Here is a 21,529-nt window from a genome sequence, read left to right on the forward strand (position 1 = left end):
AAAGTGTAACTGTTTTGAGAAGCCCAGGCAGATGTCGTGAGTATCTCCTGCTGTATGCTCCTTAGAGCCAGCTGCGATGTCACGCTTACGGCTTCAGCCGGCACTGCGCATGCGTGTGACGGTGGTGCCTTCACAGACCCGTCTCACACCTCCTTTGCATGGAGGCTTGTAAAGCTCGGGAATCTGTTCCCGCGTGTTTTGTCGTCACCGGGTCCCGGCCTGCCAGGGCGCGGGATTCCGGTTCTGAGGCCATCGCTGATAATGAGCCCCAGACCGACACGGAGAGAGGTTCGCTCTCTGTGGCGGACGCCCCCGTGTCTTCACTGCCGGCCGGCGGGTCCATGGACATGGGGGGGTCCTGTTCCGACAGGCTAGCTTGTCTCGCTAGCCGTCGGCGGAGGCTCTTGACTGTGAAGCGGACACAATGTCCGCATGAGCCGGGGTTGTCGATAGCGCCTCGGGCGTGTTCCAGCCCGAGGCAGGACGAACAGACCTGGTGTGTGTCTGTGCCCGAGATCTTCAACCCACAGCCGCAGAGTCGAGCCACCGAGTCCCTGACTCCTCTGGTGTGAGGGAGAGGGGCGTCCATCTTTGTCGCCTCGTGGCGTGGAGAGGGCCCGCTCTCGACAGGTGGGACGGGAAAAAAGGTATTACCACCTTGTCCTTAATCCGGAGAAAAAGGACGGTGTGGGTCTTTTATTCCCGGAGAATACTGACTGGTGTGGCAGTATGCTCCTTTTTTATTTTAATCCTTTTCCCCTCCGTGGGGAAGAGAAAATAAAAACTTCCTCGCTACCGTGGTGTCGGTAGAGAGGGAGCGAGCTAGCGAGCTAGCAACAGGTGTGCTGCTAGCTTGAAAAAATCGGACCTACCTTACTTTCTCGTAGAGAAGGGTGAGGTCGATTTTTAAGTACTAACGGCGTTAGTACTACCGTCTTCCTGCGAGGCAGAAGGAGTAGCCGGCTAGCGCCCGTCGACCGAAATGGTATTTGGGTTCAGTCTGGACAGTGAAGCTAGCCCGGCTACTGTAGAGATGTGCTCTGAAGCGAGAAGAGGTGTTTGAATGACGCATGCGTTGTGGCGCAAGCTACTTATAGGGGGTGATTTCCCCTGACGCTGACGTCAAGATCACCAGCCAATCAGGATTGGCGTAATGATATTGATGCTTCTGTTTGCTCCGCGATGAGGCGCATCCCATAGTGAGACATCGAACGGAGTGTTATGAATGAGAACAGCCGGTGTTTCTCGTGAGTGTTTTCCCCGGGAAAGAAACACAATACACACACAAACGCAAAAATATACAAACACACGTACACGGCGCAGAACACTGTACAAATCCCGTTTCAATACTTCCCCTCTACTCTAAAGTCGCATCTAAAAAGAACACCGTCTGATCTAGCTGTGTAGGCTATATTTTTATTATATTCAATCTCATTATCTACAGGCATTTTTGAAGCTTGTAAAGGGAAGATGACAGCTCGCCTCTCACGTGCCACTCTGCTGTTCCTCAGCGCCCCTCCCCCTCCCTCCCACTGAAATTATGAATGTAAGGCATAGTAATCATAGATAACACGGCAGGGTCCGTTACAGTTTGTTTTTATCTGATTTCAAATAAACAAAGTCTTGGCTTTCAGAATATTATACTTGTTTCGGCAAATTCAGATGATAAATACAACTTTGAAGATTTTAACGGCATAATTACAAGCGGAGAACGGAGTAACTTCACAGCAGGCATAACAACAGCCGGTGTACACAAACACACACACGTATACACACACACACTCGCGAGCTTCCCACAGACCAGTAATCCAAACGAAAATATCTTCCCTCCGTAGTATTTTGATTATTTGCTCTGCTAATAATCAATCAGATCGATCCAGTGAAGAGGACACTTTGAAGGCCTTTTTCTCAAAATGATGACTAGTCATTATATAGGCTAATGTGACATATTTTGCTTAATATTTGGAGTACAAAAACAATCCAGATATCATTAGAAAGCTCGGAATCTCCTCTTTCCAACAGAGTATACAACTCAAAATGTGTCTTCGGGTCAATGCGACTGATTTCGATAGAGCAGGTCACTTTGCATAAGGTAAAATAAAGCAGGCAGACATAACAGGAAGAATATCTACATTTTAACCCAATGAAATAGGACATTGTCACACCATTCAAATGTATCCATGTAAATTACAACCAATAAAAAAGCTTAGATTTGTTTATTTGTTACGTTGTTTACTTTATTTGTTAAGGTGGCCACAATCGCGGACATGCTGGCGGCACAGGGACGAGGCACGCAATCCCTCTTCAGTGAAGTGGTCAAGCTTCTATGGCTGTATTTGACTGTGCCGATGTCCAATGCAACAGCTGAGCGGAGCTTCTCCAGCCACCGTCGGTTGAAGACGTTCCTTCGTTCAACTAGTCCGAGCGCCGCTTAAATCACCTTCTCTTCCTCCACATCCACAAAGATTTGACCAACGGCCTGGACCACAAAAAAGTGCTCCGGAGTTTCTGCTTTGCCAGTGAGCGAAGGGAGGTTTACTTTGGCACGTGGGGATTTTTGTTTTGCTTTACCCTATGTATTGTGGGACATTTGTTTGAAGGTTGCTCCACCCTCATCTGTTATTGGACATTTTAGTCATGTGATTTTAATTACACGACATCACAGCTTGTGTTACTGTTAACAAGCTTGTTATAGGCCTACGTTCTTTTCACAAGAATTGTTGTTTGGTTCGGTAAAATAAATAATTTATGTCCATTTCTTGAATTTCTTGAAATAAGTATCATGAATTGCATTACCTGTAGCCAGAGGTAGGCTACCTGACCGGTCTCAACGCTGTGTGTGACCGTCAGGAAACACGCTGTTTACAAGTAGCCTAGTTCCAGGCTTCCAGCAAACATCCACTGATAAATTGCGATGTTAACAACCTCATGATAACCTCATATGTTTTTAACTTAGGATCATACCTGTGTTTAGTCTAGAAAAAGGTAAATGTGTGCATTTTATTATAAAGTTGTGTATATTTACAGACTGTTGCAAAAACTAAGAAGCTTATAAACATCAGGTTTAAAACTAAAAGAGCTTTACAAAAAAGTAACACAATTAAAAATGTTTGGAGTTTTATTTGAGTTATTAATTTACATTTTTTGTCAAAGAGATGCTGATTTTAAACCGTTATTACATACAGTTACGGCATTTGCTGTTTCTGCCGGAGAGAGGGGAGGCCGTCCCAAAGCTTGCTGCTGTATTTACTCCCTCCATCTGACAGGAGGGAGCCTCATGTGTCACTCCACGGAGTTCACTCCGTCACAGAGGGGGAGTGTGTAGGGGTAGGGTGTAGGGCGTGGTTTGGGATTGGGCCATACACACGCACTTTTTTGGCCCCCCCACTTCTAAAATGAATCCGGCGCGCCTGGTGGTATTGTACTCATTGAATGAGTGGGACTGCACTTAGACTATAATAAGCTTGATGTGATTTCCTGTTCCTTGGAGCAGCAAACCTCACGTGTGTGCGTTGAACCATATTCCTGTATGTGAGTTAACTCTGCTCCTTCTTGCAAAAATGTGTTCCTGACTATTGATTCTCAAACCGGTGTTGAGTGATATTTTTCTAACAAAATAAAACATTGATAGTTTTCATTACACTGATGCAATTCCCCCGTCTCTCACAGAGTTTAACCAATAGTAGCAGCGACAGGAAGCTGATTGGTCAGCTCTCTGGTTGTCCCAACGCAAACGCATCCCTTGAGCACCAATGTATCCTGGCCTGGCTCTGCGAGAGGAGAACGAAGGAAAGAAAGCAGCTTGCGGAATTAATTGCTTCAATCGACTGAAGTTCCCATCAATACTAGGGCTGAACGATTAATCGATTTTAAATCGAAATCGCAATTTTAAATGATGCAATTATCAAATCGCAAAGGCTGCGATTTTCTATTTTTGTTTTCTTTCTTTTTTTTGTTCTTCTTGTGTATCAGTCATCCACACCAATCAGAAGTGCTGTGCTCCACATGTACCAGTCATTGTTAACCAATCAGAAGTGGCCCAAGAACGACTGCAAAGTCTTAAAATCCCGAGTATGTATTATAGAAAGGGGAGATATGATCGAAGTTTTCAAATATCTCCACAACATCTACAAAACATCATGCCCACTACAACGGGATTATAACACCAGGACTCGTGGACACTGCCTCAAGTTGAAGAAACGGTACTCAAGACTGGCTATCCGCCGCAACCTTTTCAGCCTGCGTGTGGTTGACTTGTGGAAGGATCTGCCAGAAAGCGTTGTCACATCCAAGACGGTTAACTGTCTCAAGTCCCGCCTCGACCATTACTGGTCAAACATCACCTTCAATTTGGACTATGTGACTGTTGCCAGCATCCATAGTATATAAAGAACAGTGATCTACTTATTTATGAGCGACTAAAAGGCCTTAGGCCTATTACAGCCGTATCCTATTGATTGATGATAGTAGGTGACAGACAGATTGATCCAATCACCAGCCAAGTATTTTTGAAATACTTTTCCAAATGGCTTCCAATGGAGCTTTCCTAGATGGTTTGGTGAAACAAACCATCGGAGTCAGGTTAGTAATGCTCCATCACATGTTTTACATCTATTACAGGGTGAATCTTAAACTGAAGCTTGACTTTAAAGAAACCCAACGGAAGTTTATTGTAAGTTTAGTTTGTTCACTCGTAGCTCGGGCTGCGGTGGTGCTAGAGACGGGAGCACGTTGATACGACCTTCCTAGCCGGAGATATTGCCGCATTTTACAATACACTTCCGTTGGGTCGCTTAAAAACAAATATCGCAAATCAAATCGCAATATCTGTCAGAAAAATCGCAATTAGATTTCCCCAAATCGTGCAGCCCTAATCAATACTGATCTGACATCCAGATCAAAAGGTGCAAAATTAGATTCTGATCTTGTTGAGTTACATCTTATACAAACTTTACATGCATATTGCGTTTGCAGGTTCATTTCAAGCCATCAAAGTCTGTGGTTTTCCACAAGAATCAAACATTTGTTGGAGTAGATTTTATCAAGAATGGCTGAGGGCGCTTAGCAAACATCTAGTACATGGTCAGAAATAACTTGGTACACATAATCAGTAAACCATCTAGGTCTATTTCACCATGAAAACCTCAGTAGCTCTGCCATGTAATAAAGTCTGTGAGAGAACTTCTTTTTTAAAGTTTGTTTTAGAGACTTTCTCATTCACCCTCTCATGCCTGAGACCTCATTCACTCATCACCTGAAAATATCCTTACATGGAGTGTACTTTACATTTGAAACAGGAAAGATGTTGTGGAGACGGACACTTTGCCTAGTAATGCTTATTTTCCCTTTTAACTGTAAGGTAATGTCTATACACTATATATATATATATATATATTTAGAGTAAAGAAAGGCTGAATTCAATATATTATGTTCATGCCGTTTTCAGGGCTGAATCAGTTCTCATACAACTCAACCGTTTCAGAATAGATTATGTAGACTTGATGCAAGAGAAACTTTATGACTTCCACCGGAAATGAAGCATATTTGATGTCTAAGCCATGCAGGTAAAGGTGCCATGGTTACTGAGCTTATCAGGGGTGAGCAGGTTTCTTAGAAGCAGCTGTGTTCGCCAGATCAATTTAGAGGACCAACCAACCTCTGGGCTTGAAATAGAAATAGCAAATTCCCTCCTGAAAAAAAACCGATGTGAAGGTAATTCTCGCTCTATAGATCGTAATTTGACCAAATGCATGACTGGCTGCTGGCATGTAGCTGACAGAGATACAGGAGAGTGCTTCAAAAGCAGTTCATGTCTTTTGGCTAATTACATTTCAGGATATCTATATCTGTTTCTTAAAAAGCTATTTGTCAGCACTCGCGTGGTTTATAAAATGACAGCTTTGCCATCCAGTGACTGTGTAAGAAAATCTGTCTGTTAATAGACTTTCTTTACATTATTCTTTACTTTCAAATGATTCTTTGTGAGTTTAAAATGGAGCCGTGCTTGTTAAACCTAAATATTTATGTTCTCAGTTATACACAATGGTACAGATTTTTATGTAAGACATTATGAAATACAAAAAGACTTTAGAAAAAACAACAATATCTATAGTATGTATTCTGATTGTAGATATATTGGCCTGCATATATGTTAAATTATTTGAATAAATCTCGTTAATGGTTAATCAAGTCAATGACAAACTAATTAAGAATCGAACAATTGTTGCAGAAAGTAGGAAAGCTGCTGGACTAATCTTTGTAAATGCCACACCACAAACAATTAAGAAACAACAGATAATTTCAGCAGAAATAAATACTGTCCTTAAGAGGAGCCTGCTTTGAACAAAGCAGTTATTGAGCTGAATATTATGGTTTATGTTAAAATTACAAGAAACATGTTTTACCAAACCTGTAATTACTAATCCTATTAAAATGTTTGCATCTTGACCTATGCATTTCTGTGCAATTACTAAATGGAAGTAAGCCCCAGACTGAGTAATATTTCAGAGTCAGTGTCAATATGAGTAACAGTTGCAGGATAATAACGAAATATATTTCATTGAACTTCTACATAATCTGTAAACTGGAGTTTCATTTAGAAAAACTGCAAATCCTCTTTTATTTGATCTAAATAGTTCTCATTTCAACTCTTGGAGAGCAGCCTCTTTTTTGATTTGTGTGTTTTGATCTAATTTCTGCTTGAAAATATTCGTGTGTGGTATAGTTCTGTTCCTCACCAACTGGGGAATCATTATACAGTAAATGTATGGGGAGGTTGTTGGTTTGCATAGTCAAAATAATAATAAAAATCTCAAGACTAAAGTCATTGCTCGAAGGCTAACATTGGGGGGGATGCTGAGGAGCAATTCCTCTTATCAAACCCTGCATGGTCGTACTAATGACATCTAGAGAGGCTTACTGAAACCTCAAGTGACGGTAAGGTAATTACTCTGCCCGGCTTCAATTCAGTCATCCCAAAGAGCCAATTATTACAGGATTTGACAGATCACTGAGATTATAAAATACTGTTGGGCCATATATTCTGCTTGGTATGTTGTTTCTATTTTGAGCGTCAACACTCCCAGAGGTATTAGTTCTAATGGCCATTGCCTAACCACCAGCAGGGCCAAACAGCGTTAGAATTTGATCTACAAAGTAAATTGATGTTACAGCTGCAATAAACACTTGAGGGCTGGAGAATGAAGTAAGGGGATTTAGGGAAACCACAAAGGGCTCTGGAGCTTTTACAGTAACATACATGGTGAGCAGAAAGAGCAGAGAAAAAAAATTGTGACCTTAAATTATAATCTGACCGTTTACATCTTAAAATTTGAAAAAAAAGAGCAATAATTGTTTAGACAGTAATATATGCCAACACACCCTTTGCACTCTGCAACATTACTACAAATCGTATTGTTTATTTTCCATACGTTTAATTCTGTGTATGTACATTGTTTGTCCGAACCAATTAACTAATGTACATTGCCATAGACACCAATGTTTAGTATATAGATATTTTGTACTAAGGATGTACTCTATGCAAGCCACTACAAAATAACTATCCTATGAAAGATGTGTTAACCTTAATATCTCAAAACCTCTCATTGATACAGCCTTATAGTAACAATGTCAAGAATCAATTAGTTATGTTTTAGCTAAAGTCAATTAAAAGATTTGTATTAATAGTGCAATAAATGAGAGGGAGTAACATTCCAGAGCTGCAGCCTGTGTGGGTGAGTTACCACCATAGGATTGACCTGAGGGACCTTCTTTAGCTTAGCATACCCAGGCCTGAAGATTGTAAGGCCAGGTTACACCTCAAACCAGATCACAGGATTAATCTGGCCTCAGCAACCCTCCCCTCCATCTGGCGCGACAGTCAAGCAACAGCAGAAAGGAGCAAGGATGCCTCTCACTCCTCAATGAATACTAATCTCTCATCTCTGATTCCAACCCATTTCTGTCCTTTTACACGTTAAAAGAAAAAGAATAATAATCACCTGTATCCCAGGGCTATCACCTACCATTTTAGAACTAACCTATCACCAATAAGGCATGGAAGATAACCCATCCAACTGGATGACACTACAGAGAAAAAGCCATCTTCTCCTATTGCTTCACCATAATCTTCTAGCGTCTAAGTGCAAAACTCATCTGCCGCCACCAGACAGCTCGGTTTCTACCTGCACTCAAAAAAACACAACATACATTTTATACAGACAAGCAGTTTTCACACATTTTAGACTGAAAATCAATCTTCCTCTTTGGATAAAAGCAAACATTTTAAAATGCCAATGAAACCGTGTTTTGCATTCATAGTGCTTTAAAAATCCTCCGTAAGAGTAGCATCCTCTTGCAATTAAATTTTTGATGCCGAAGAACAGCACAAATGTCTGAAATATATTTAAGCATTAAAGGTGGGGTAGGTAAGTTTGAGAAACCAGCTCGAGATCGCTAGAATTTGAAAATACACAACCGGAGAAAATCTGCCACTTCCTTATAGAGCCCCTCCTCCAACACACACGGACGCGCACATGACCAATGAGGGCACGAGATAAGATTGTGCCCCGATGGAAGGCTGACAGGCATGTAGGCCATCCAGTTATTTTAGCCGGGTCCAGTATTACGGCTTCCACAGATTAAATTTTTTTATGGATTTTTTGTCAAAGCACTTAAGATATTCATTGCCATCGGGATGTTAAGAGCATTCCATGGAATATAACAAAAAGTGTATCTCAAGCCGGTTTCTCAAACTTACCTACCCCACCTTTAATAGCATTTATTTTAGGGATGCACGATATTGGTTTTTTGAAACCGATACCTTCCTGCTTCTCAAGACCGATAATAAAAAAAAATGTACGCCACTAATTATTTTAACGCAGGTGTATTTTTTTTACCTTGGCCGCCCCGTAGTTTCAGAGCGCATCGAGTTTAAAATACCATCTACAAGCTGATGCTGACAGCCCCGCTCCTGCCGCCCGCTTGTGGCAGACCACACTTCCATGCTCACCGGCAGGCACCGACTGGCCATCTGGAGGACCGGGAGGGTGTGTGTATGTGTGGCCCGAGCGAGAGAGAGACCTTAAGTGCATTGTTGTTGTTAGCATCTGGTGCTAGCTCGCTGCGCTAACGGATATAAGAAGCCGTTTAAATGAAAACAGAGGAGCGACATTTCGCCACAACTGTGCCGAGCACTTGACTTTATGCAGGAAGCCAGACAGTGGGACATTGTACGAAAAGTCAGCACACTCAGCGCTGGATTTGTGAAGAACTCCCCTCTTCCTAAACCACTAATACCACAGTACTGGCAAAACGGGAGGAGCCGATTGAAAAACAAGCGCCCCTCATCCCAATCCACCCACACCGCAGTATTTTTTTCTCTTTTTTTACCCAAAAAATATATTGTATATTATCGGTGCCATTAATACTGGTATCGGGTTTATCGGGATGACGTCATAATTCCTAATTATCGGGCCGATAATTATCGGTGCATCCCTATTTGTCTCAAACATTAAGATAAATTCTTCGTAAATCGTTTGTTGCTGGAGACAATAGTATGCCCATTGCAGAGCGTGTGTGTGTGTGTGTGTGTGTGTGTGTGTGTGTGTGTGTGTGTGTGTGTGTGTGTGTGTGTGTGTGTGTGTGTGTGTGTGTGTGTGTGTGTGTGTGTGTGTGTGTGTGTGTGTGTGTCTTGTCTCTGAAGTTCACACACTGGTTTCTACCCACAGTTATGGTCTCATTTAAAGAGCGAATGTACCTCATTACTGTGTGCCATTTCCCTTGGTGCACCTGGTCTAAATCATCAAGACCCTCGCCCACGCCTGGGGTGTCAATGACACATTGCTCGTGGATGCCTCGTTTACATATCACAATCAACGGGGATATCTGCCTCCAGGTAGTACAAACGTAAACACAGTTGATTTTAATGCTTCTTCCTTTCGTATTTTTCAGACACAGCTAAACTGCAACATGACAATCTAATTGGGCGAGTGGGAAGATTTTTTTAAAGTGTCTGGATATTCTCATCTCCCCAGTGAACAAACCGGACTGGTCACCAGTAGCCACATCATTAACTACATGAAGATGGAACGTAGGTGGAGAGGTGAAAATGGGTCACAAGGTGTCACAAAGTCTGCTTGATATTCATACATGCATACCACCAATGAAGTACATTGTGGTTGCAGCTTTAGGTTTACTAATGATTCATGCTGAGCTTATCTATCTCTTGTGTTTCTGTGAATATATTTTCCCCTTGGACTACAAAGGATACATATAATTACATGCATTTCCTAACAGATTTGCCAGAATACACAAAAAGTTGATCTGAGGGTTTATGAACTTTTCATTTATTGTGTCTCCTCATTTACATTTCTTGTTCAATTTTTAAAAGAGAGGAAGAATGCAAACCAGATGAACAATAACACTTCTAAATTACAAACAACATACACTGTACGTCTGATCAACTTGCATGTCTCAATACAGTATTTCAAAAAGGTGTTTGTTTTGGCAAACAATATCTTTTTTACAACCTGTCAAGATCTTCATACATTTGAAGAGACATGGCAATCTTCATGTTACAGCTGAATAAAGACAGGGAACTTCATCCTCTAACTGTATACGCATTATCAAGACTGTACGTTTTCTTTAATTGGAGTAGAGGTGATTGGAATTTTGTATTCTGCTAATAGAAATAATACAAGAAAAGGTCAGTTCTAAACATCACTATACTGCTCAATGACAGAAATATAACTGCTACTATAGAAAATATCTGTAGTTTTCTGTGGGGTTTGAAATTGTTCTCCTTGTCCCCGCGTTGGTTTCTCCTAGTTATCTCCCACAAAGACACAAAGGATGGGTTAATAGGTGCCTCTAAATTGCCTGTAGGTGTGAATAATTGTCGAAGTGTTTGGTCAGCCCTATAATTGACTGGCCACCTGTCCAGGGTGTACTCCGCTGATTGCCCAATGTCAGCCGATATTGGCTCCATCCCCCACTACGACCCCCTGAGGCAGGGGTATCTTAACACCATGCCCTCGAGCACCTGGTCACCCGCAGGGAGGCAATGAGTCGCCCGCAGGGCACGTTCTAAAAATAGCACGAGTCACTAGAGCTGGGCGATTTGGCCTAAAAATCAAATCTCGATTTTGTCTAACTAATGGACAATTTTCGATTTAAACCTCGATTTTTTTTCTAAACAAACCAGACCAAGGCAAAATTTAAATACATATTTTCTTTATTAACACAATACAAATAAATGAGATTACCAAGTAGTCTAGGCCTATGTGAACAAATCAGTTGTTCAAGAATAAAAAAAAGAAAATAAAAACAGCACCACGGCACTGTCATTAATGTGCAAAGATTTTTTTTAAATCAAACTGAAAAAAAAATCTCTTGTAGGCCATCCCTGAAAAAAACTTGTAAAATGAAATACAACAGATAATAAATAGAGCCGGGACTCGATTAAAAAAATTAATCATTAAAATTAAATTAATTAGAGGCTTTGTAATTAATTAATCGAAATTAATCGCATTTTTAATCAAATATACATATTTGACCTGAGAACAGTGAGAAGCAATTTTCACATGGATTTTACTCCAAGTGGTCTACAGTCCAAGTGCATGACATTAAGGATTTTGGGAGATGGCCCTGTGGGCCATCTAAGCTAATTTATAGATGGCCCTGAGCCCAATAGAGATTGCCCTGAAAAATGCACGTGGACGAAATGGCACGAAGGGTTTGGGGGGCCTCCGTCCCCCTAGACATTTTTGATTTGTGCAGGTCTTAGATGCTGTCTGGTGCATTCTCTAGACTGAATTATAAGATGAACACCACAATATTATATTGTACAATTTCAATGTTATTCTTCATTTCACTTGTTTGTTTGTTCTTGTTTGTGTTTGCTCGCTTCATGTCCTGCATAGCTATAAGAAATACTTAAGTTGTTGGTCAAAACACTTTCCATCTGATGAAGGCAAATGCCTTCCCAGATGGAAAAAAGTAGAACACATTACATTCAGTTATAACTGCCAAAACAAACATTATTTACACTATTATGGCCCCTGTTAAAAATGTTTGTAATGTTAACTACTGTAAGTTGGTCGAACGAATGCCTCCTCATCCGGAAGCTGACCGAGCAGACCCGAGCAGCAGTCGAGAGGAGCCGAGAGCATCCGCGAAGCACACGTCAGAGTTCCCATTAGCCGGCAAATCTAAATATATTCGGTCAAAATAATTTCCCTTTAGAGCAATACCGCTTCAGTTGCGCCACTTATGTGACAGACAAGAAGAGTATGTGACAGACAAGAAGAGTATGTGACAGACAAGAAGAGTATGTGACAGACAAGAAGAGTATGTGACAGACAAGAAGAGTATGTGACAGACAAGAATAGTCCATTCTAATGTCTAACACTTAATGTGGAGAAAGAGATGTCCTGGATGGGTTGATTGTGCGTTGATCTGTTGGTAATGCCTCGGGGTTCCGGTGGGCATGTAAACAAATGCATAATGCTGCGCTATACTTTGTGGCCTCATCCAGTTGCATAGCGACACTTATTGTGTAGTTGTCTTTTAATAAGCAGGTAGTCATATCATTAGCTAGAACTAGCTGGATCTGATCGATATGGACATAAACGCGAGTGAAGTCTAATCTGACGGGAGAGAGAGATCAGCTGCTGCTGACGAGTCGAGACTCGACACGCAGCTCTGCATCACATGCAGCGGTGAGCGGAACAAAACACACACTTCAGGTTAGAATATCACACGTAGCTATTTCAATTACCTCTCAAACTACCTAAACTAGCTATAGATATGTTTAGTTTTACTGTCGGGTCACTCATTACTGATCCGCGAGCTGCTGATACTGACATGATAGATTGCCCGATCGGGCAACCAGCAGGTGAGGCTTTATTGCCCGAGCTAGATACTAGATGGCCCCGGGCCATCGGGCAGTCCTTAATGTCGAGCCAGTCGAGTGCAATCCAGGGAGCTGGATGCCTGGTTTTCTCAGACGTGGACTTACTTATCCTGGCCCTGAAACCAGTCATCTGGTTGAGTGTGGGTTGGGTCAGGGTGTGGTTCCTTGCACTCGGAGTCGGACTAACGTCCACGCTAGCTGCTACATGCTTTGCATTTAGGTGATACTTTAGGCTTGATGTGCTGCGGTGATATGAAAATTATTTTTTGCATAATTTGCACACAACCGTGCTCTTGTCGACGCTTCCATCCGTCCGTTTTTTTTAAAACAAAATGTCCCATCCACGGGGCCGACCAAAGCGGTCTCATCAGCTTGTTCGTTCATGTTTGACTATTGTTCACCGTGGTTTGTTGTTGTTTGAAGTCCCATGCTGAAGTCATGAACGTTAGTTGGTGCTCCAGTATAATCGGTACGCCTGAAACTCATCCAGTGAGAAACGTTCCGCTGTGCAAAAATAAGTGCGATTAAAGTGAGATTAAAATGCGTTAATTTTTTTAACGCGTTAATTTTTGTGTAATTAATTAATCTTAATTAACGCGTTAAAGTCCCGGCCCTAATAATAAATAATGATAATGAAATGAATAATAAAAAAATACCCTCAAACAAAATAACATCCCTTTAACTTTCTAGGAAGTTGTCTTTCTACAGACCTTACACAGAACAGTTGTTTGTTCTATGTATGACCGCTTGTACCCGGACCGCTTCCATACAACTGAAGTAGCACCTTTTTTAGGAATGAGTTCTTCATCTGTGTTCGTGGACATTTTTATGGTACATCTGTCGGTGAAGCGGTGAATGTGATTGTAGTAGGCTATGTGACTACCCGATCTGCAGCTCTGCACATGCGCACAGTGTTATAAATTAAAATCAATGTTTTTGATGGCATAAAGTACCTTAAACATACCGTCAGTTTAAATGCTGTTTTATACTGAAAAACCAGAAGTTCTCGTGCGCAGTTGTTAAGCTTTTATTCTGAAAATCCTTCATCTCCGGTTAGCATTTAGCATGTGGCTAATATACCATTTACTATATAGGTGAATTTAGTAGCGATATGACACGGAGTGTTGCACACCGAAACCTACTGATTTCAACACGACAACTACTGTATAGACGTCGAGATATTATTAGTAGGGATGCACGATATTGGTTTTTTGAAACCGATACCGATAACTTCCTGCTTCTCAAGACCGATACCGATAACAAAAATTAAAATTACGCCACTAATTATTTTAACGCGATTAACGCATGTGTATTTTTTTTCCTCGGCTGCCCCGTAGCTTCAGAGCGCATCGAGTTTAAAATACCATCTACAAGCTGATGTTGCTGACAGCCCCTCTCCTGCCGCCCGCTTGTGGCAGACCACACTTCCACGCTCACCGGCAGGCACCGACTGGCCATCTGGAGGACCGGGAGGGTGTGTGTACGTGTGGTCCGAGCGAGCAAGAGAGACCTTACGTGCATTGTTGTTGTTAGCATCTGGTGCTAGCTAGCTGCGCTAACGGATATAAGGAGCTGTTTAAATGAAAACAGAGGAGCGCCCTATCCACACAACTGCGCCGAGCACTTGACTTTATGCAGAAAGCCAGACAGCGGGACATTGTACGAAAAGTCAGCACACTCAGCAACATGATTGCAGCGTCCAGGCAGCTCCGGTTCGAGCATATGCCTTGAGTTGCACATAGCTCCAACGTGCGCGCGCAGACACACACACACACACACACACACACACACACACACACACACACTGTATTGTATTATTGTCTTTGTACGCTTTTAACACACCATCGTAGCGATGGCGATGTTTCAGGTGACTGATCAGGTTCGAAGTATTAGGGAGCGCTGGATTTGTGAAGAACTCCCCTCTTCCTAAACCACCACAGTACTAGCAAAACGGGAGGAGCCGAGTGAAAAACAAGCGCCCCTCATCCCAATCCACCCACACCGCAGTATTTTTTCTTTTTTTTACCCAAAAAATAAATTGTATATTATCGGGGCTATTAATACTGTTATCGGTTTATCGGGATGACGTCATAATTCCTAATATCGGACCGATAATTATCGGGCCGATAATTATCGTGCATCCCTAATTATTAGTGCTGAATATTAAATGAAGGTACAGTTTATTTGAATACGTTTGTTTACAGACGTGGGTAGCATGAGACAACAACCGGAACTACCAGAAATGAAACCAGCCGTGAAGTTTTTCCTGTCTTGAGTATTGATTACAGCGTTCAAAACCATATTAAATGAAAAGTCATGAAAGAGATAAGGAGGAGAAAAGGCGTGTGTTGGTAAAATATGTAATGTGTGAGTCCTCTGTTATGCTCAACAACGAACAACGAACACAGCATAACAACAGCAGATCGGGCAGAGCTGCAGATCGGGTAGTCACAGGCAATGTGGCTGAGTTTTGTGCGCGTTCTGGAAAGTGAGAGAGTAAGCTACTACGGAGTCCCTTAAAGCAAAACAAATCTGCGGAGTCTAGAAATGTTTTAAAATCGCGATTTTTCGGTTCAGCCATTTCACAAACCGTAGGAAAGTAAAAATGCAAATTAATCGTGAAAACCGAAAAAATCGCCCAGCCCTACGAGTCACCCTTAAACTTAGGGGCCGTTTCCCCCAATGTCTTCTCTCCTGAGGCCAACATATTTTGTGCAATTGGAGTGCGTCACATATTGTTAAGTGAGGGGCTGAGTTCCGCACATCTGGCTATTTATGTGGCTGCTGAAAGATGTTTAGGTCACACGCTGTCCTCCTCATTGTCTCTTATTTCCTTTCACTTTATAAAGATGAAAAAGGACACTAGACATTCATGGTGAAGGCCTATTCTTTTGAATGTGCATCATGCTCATAGTCAGAATTGTAGTTAATGCTGTAAAGTTTCCTTACTGAAAAAGCATGATGATGAGTGTTGCCGGACTGTGTGCTGCAGAAAGCAAATCACTAATGCAGTACAGAGGCAAACATCAAAGAGAGCCATTCAGAAAGCAAAATGCTGATGAGTTGTGTGAACACAACGGTTAACATTGTGTGCCATAGTTTTCTGTTTGATGTGAGCGGAACATGGACGGTTATTTGAATGTGCATCAGCTAAAACGTGCAAAATAATATTACCTGCATAAGAGCAAAGAAAACACAATCTGCTGACTGTAACAAGACCAAGGGAAAACAATGATAGCACACATTATATAAAAACTCATAATTGTGTTCACTGCTAGAATTGTGATGGGAAATGCAGGCCAAATACTTTCCCCTCCATTGCTGCTTAATACTGTTAACTCTTAGGAGTTTATATAACTGAGAGTAAAAATCTGTACCGTGTCAGTACTGATATGATTGCAGTCACACATCTATCAAAGTTGGCACATTCAGATTGTTTTGATCACCTGCCTTAGAGTCACATTAGCTCAGTGAGCCGGCACGCAAAGCTCTGATCAACACCTGACAACCTCAACTACTGTAACTGTCACTGGTTATTGAGTTGAACATACAGCAGCAGTTGTGTGTGGAAACACAAATATCTGAGCACCGCCGTCCTCATTATTGTATGGCGAGCATAAGCCAATTAAATTGACCCAGTTTTACATGAGAGAATCCTTTAGGAAGCACGGTTCTCTGCCTCTGTACCCTCTGCAGGGGTCTTTCTGCGTGTTTGTGGCAAACAGAGTGGACCGGATCAATTAGGCTCCCACACATTATAGGTATCCGTCAGCCTAACAAATTAAACCGGTCAGAAAACTGGGGGCAATTCACCAGTTTGAGTCAGAGAAAATAAATGCAGGCTCTGGGAGGTTTCTCAGCACCAGAGTTCTGGTGACGCGGAAGAACGACGGCTAACGTTTTAACTTTGAATATTATGTAGCCTTTTCTAGCCTGCAGGAGGAAATAAAACGTTGTCACTTATAGAACAATACAAATGTGGATTATAACTTTCTTTACAACTGTGTCTGAAAACAGACTTTTTTAGTTCTCATAGTGTCATTCAGTTGATGACAACCTAAAAAACAATATAAGAAAAGGTCCTTCAAAACAACTATTAACACACAACTTTGCTATTGAGAAATACGTCAAAGGCACTGGATTGATGGTTTAAGTCTTTGACTTTGACTTGTGCTCTTCCAGATATCTCACAGATCTCTAGATGACGGAGACTCTTTAGAGCATCTGCTGAATCTTTGCACTAATAGTTCATTCTCATGCAGCTCTCTGCCTTAAATGCTGTTTGCTCCAAAGCTGGACGACGACAAGCAATTTCTTGTTATGTTAATCGTGCGGCACATAATCAGAATTACACTAAGCTCTGTGAGTTATTCTGTGAAAAGGGATACAGCTGACTCACAAACATCAGCTTACACCAGAGTCAAGTGGCCCCCGTCTCATTACAAACCAGCCGTCACTGAACACCATCAGCTGAGGACATGGCAATATTTGAATAGCCTACTGTATGGCCAAAGAGAAAGGCATGCCAACAAGAGGGGAATGCAGTCGGTGCTAACCAACGTCCGACTGCAGGGAGTCAAGACACCTTGTTGCTCAGTGTCCTCAGGCCAGTTTGAGCTATCTGATGGGCAGCGGTAATGCCTTGTCAACTAAAATGTGATTTATTGCTTTCAGTGGTTATAAATTGTACATCTGTGTCAGTGTTATCAATATTTAAGAGATTCTGCACGGTGTTAAGTATTAACAGATCTATTTTAGCATGTAAAGCCAATGAGCTGATGTGCTGCATTAATACCAGATCAGATGGGTTTACTTTGCACATGTGGAGTCAAACAGACTAGCGATACGGTTTTGTGCTGCAGTTTCTTTATTGTCACTTATAATGACATTTCTGATGGGTAGGATTGTTGCTGTTTTTTAACAGGCTTAGCTGCTGTCAGAAATGTGAAAATCTATCAAGTTGCTCATCAGTGAGATGCAAACTGAATTCCTTCATTTGTTTCATTCCATTAAGCAGTGGCACCCAGTCAAAGGACGGCAGATGTAATGTCACAGCAGAGTGGTTTCTGTCCAGAAGTCTATGAAAACAGTACCTATTTTAAGGCAGATGTCCTCTGCATTGTTCATGGACAGCATACATCCTTTCTAAGTAATTGCAGCACTCAAAAGTAAGTTGGAGTTGGATATAAAATCCCATTTCCTGTCTTCTCCAATGTTGTTCCTTAGCGAAACCTCAGTTTGAACCAAACAAACCCTGACATAAAAGACACAAGCTGTACCAATCTCTGGTTTCCACAATGGATGAAAGCCAACATCTGGTAAGAAATTATGCAGAAGCACAGTTGACAGAAACAAGGTAGGCTAAGTCAGAAAATACCTTAAGGGCTTCTTTCACTATAAAGATTAGTGATGTTAAAAAGGAGGAAAACCTAATGAATCTTGTAAATATGTATATGTTTTGGGGATTATGTAAAGTAATAGCCTCTGGCTGGCTCTAATTTTGGCTCCAAATAATTTTGTTACACTTTACACCAAACACAAACCTCTCTTATTATCCAACAACTGTCACTTGATGAGCCATTATGTGATGTTTTTTGGTTTATCAATGCATTAATTGCCATTGAGAGGCACATGCAAGCTATACAAGTAAATGACCAACAATGGGTGCAGATGTTGAAACCATGAGCCATAAGTGACCCTAAATGTGACAGCCGAGATGTCTCCTCCAGAATTGTTTTTAAATGACATCCTTCTGCTTCAGGTTGACTGATGCTTTAAAATGTTATTTCCAACCTCACAAGGGACAATAGCCATCAAATAAGCAAAAGCACTAACTTAACATTTATTTCAGAGCATTCAACAACAACATTATTCCCTTTTAAGATGACGAGTAGAGTAGCATTGTGTGCTCAAAGGGGACCTCTGGTAAAACAGCAAGTCACAACAATAACAATTACATATTTCATGAATTGTCCGCATGCTTGTTCCTGCACTTGAATATTAAATGTGACTGCAGAAATAATGGAGAAGGAGAAAGTGAAGCTTTTATTAGTCATTTCAGATGCCAATGTGTCAATCTGAAAAGGCTAACACATTTTCACTTTCCAATTTAAATCTGGTGTCAATGTGTTAAAGGTCATACCGCTACAGTACACTGTACTTTGTCTTGTATTGTAATGCTGACTTCATTGATAACAAGTAGGCCTATCCCTAAAAATGACAGCCAGTGAAATAAGCTTCAATTTTAGACTTGTTGATGTTTTTTTACTTGCCAATTGGTTCAAAAGTTTGATAACAGGAAAAACTTAAAATAGGTCAAAAAACACTTTGTCGTTTGAAATATACCCGTTTCCCTTTATGTGAAAGGCTACTTACACACTGTCACTCACAGGCAGCCACTTTCAGCAGCACGTGGCTTGATATCCTTCGAGATCATTAATTAGCTTACCTTGAAATATCCATATTAACATCAGCGTAGCTCGAAGTCTTGTCTTTATCTCCATGGCACAACATCCACCGGCTGCTCCAGCACACAGGAGCTTCTTCAAAGTTGGTACTAAAAACTGCTTTCGCTCTTAAACGGCTGCTTAATTTCTCTTCAGGTTACAATTAAGCGCGCGCTGCAAGAACCAGTGAGGTAACGTGTGTAAGTGAAGCTTCGTCTCCTTACAATCCCGCCTGCAAACTGCGTCTGACATCGCGGGCGGAACCGGTGGCCCCTGTCACCTTCACTTTACAAACCACTGGAACATTTTCGAGGTTCCTTTCTCTTTCCCTGTTGAATCCAACCTGCCCCACTTTCTCAGATTGAGAGCGTTTCGCTTGTGCCGCTCACTCAGTAAACTGTAGGGGCTTATCCACCTGCCAGTCTCCAGCCGCTCGGTAACGCCCCCTGGTAAAAAAAACTCAACTGCAGCTCATCAATGGACAAATGTGTGTCCTTTGGGAAAGAGTTAACATGTTGAATTGGGTTTTTTTTTTAGTTAAACAATTATAGCAGTTAACATTGGCAGTGTGAGTGTTTGTGCCTATAAACTTTCTGCAAAGTGCATTGGGAGTTAGAGTACACTATTTAATGACAAATATATGACAAATAATGCATAGTTTTTCACATCAGTCAAGCAGTCACATCAGTCAAATAGGAAAAGTTTAACATTGAAAAGCTGTTGTTTTTTATCCCTCATACTGACCATGTTGTTTTGTATGTTTTTATTGTCTTGGCTATAATCCAGTCTGCTCTTGCCTTATAGCTGTGTGCTAAACACTCATATGGTACTTTTCCTGAAGCTGAGAGTGCTTTATTTTAGCTATGACTGAAATTATATAATTTATAGTGGAAAACGCAGAAAACCCACCATAAAGGGATATACAAAAAAAATACACTGTTGAGTTGCATCTTTTAACAAATCGATTTACATATGTAAAGTAAGCTTTACAATGTAAAACACTTTTAACTTAAACTAAACACATTTACTGAAATAAATCACTTGATCTATTGGTGAATACAAAAATATACCCAACATATTACTCAATCCAATCGACCAATCAAATGACTCCAAAGGGCAGTTTTAAATTAGGAATGCAGGACTTTAATTTGATGTCTTACACCAGCTCTGCTAGAGAAGAGGAGCAATATCCTTCATATTATTTGAGTCAGCAACAGCTCAATATGTGTAATTGGATAAGATTTATTAGAGTATTTAACGGGCAAATGTTGCATTCTATTTTATCTGCAAACATTAATACAATACAAACTCCCTTTACAATGTGCCTATACTTAGGTCCATATAATGTCAACTTAATTATCCTGCATTGCCTGATATATTACAGAGTCTAATTTAGAGCATAGTGAAGAGTCAGGTATAAGTCTCCCAGGAACACACTGTGCAGCCACTTAAACAAGAGCTGCCATGGGATTTTAAATTGTAATGTAAGGCTGAGGTCCCTGCCAGGCTCACAATAAATGGGATGTCAGGTGAAATATTAATGGAGGTGGGTTGATGTGTTGTATTTTTAATGGAATATAATGGATTTATTACGCGATAAAGCTTAACATGTTTCTAAAAAGCACAGGCTGCACCTCTGCATGTATTGGAGTTTGCAAATAAACACGTATGAAGCCACAAGCCTTCATTCAAACACACAAGAGACAACCCTGTCTCCTAAAAATTACGTTCCCACAGAACTAAACTGCATTCTCAATTACGTTTAGCTAGAAACGTATTTACTCCCACGTTACGTTAGTTATGAACGTATCTCAAATACGTTTATTTTCTACATATCTTCTAGAAACGTATTTTCTCCCACGTTACGTTTGTTATGAACGTATCTCAAATACGTTTATTTTCTACATATCTTCTAGAAGCATATTTTCTTCCACGTTACGTTAGTTATGAATGTAACTTAAATACGTTTATTTTCTACATATCTTTGCCATTTATTGTCTTGCTTATAATAATGATAATTAGTTATTTATAAATATCATTTTAGAGCACACCTTTGAAATCGACAATCGGGCTCGATATATGGTTAAATTAAAATCAGTAGGCGAGGCTGTAATTTCGCCAGCTGTTACTCTCATGAGCGAGGCAGAACATAATAGTTTTAACATGCCAA

The 21,529-nt window shown here is 41.0% G+C and overlaps 1 protein-coding gene across 1 annotated transcript in view; it reads right to left on the bottom strand.

The window, feature by feature from the left end:
* Window positions 1-19,721, bottom strand: part of esamb (endothelial cell adhesion molecule b) — a 58,441-nt gene extending 38,720 nt beyond the window's left edge. The window contains exon 1 of the mRNA XM_034097824.2: window positions 19,362-19,721. Coding sequence (XP_033953715.1) covers window positions 19,362-19,416 — 55 coding nt within the window. The 5' untranslated portion in view covers window positions 19,417-19,721. The remainder of the gene's footprint in view (window positions 1-19,361) is intronic.
* Window positions 19,722-21,529: the final 1,808 nt, after the last annotated feature.

This window comes from Pseudochaenichthys georgianus, chromosome 13, assembly GCF_902827115.2.
Source record: "Pseudochaenichthys georgianus chromosome 13, fPseGeo1.2, whole genome shotgun sequence".
Taxonomy (NCBI): domain Eukaryota; kingdom Metazoa; phylum Chordata; class Actinopteri; order Perciformes; family Channichthyidae; genus Pseudochaenichthys; species Pseudochaenichthys georgianus.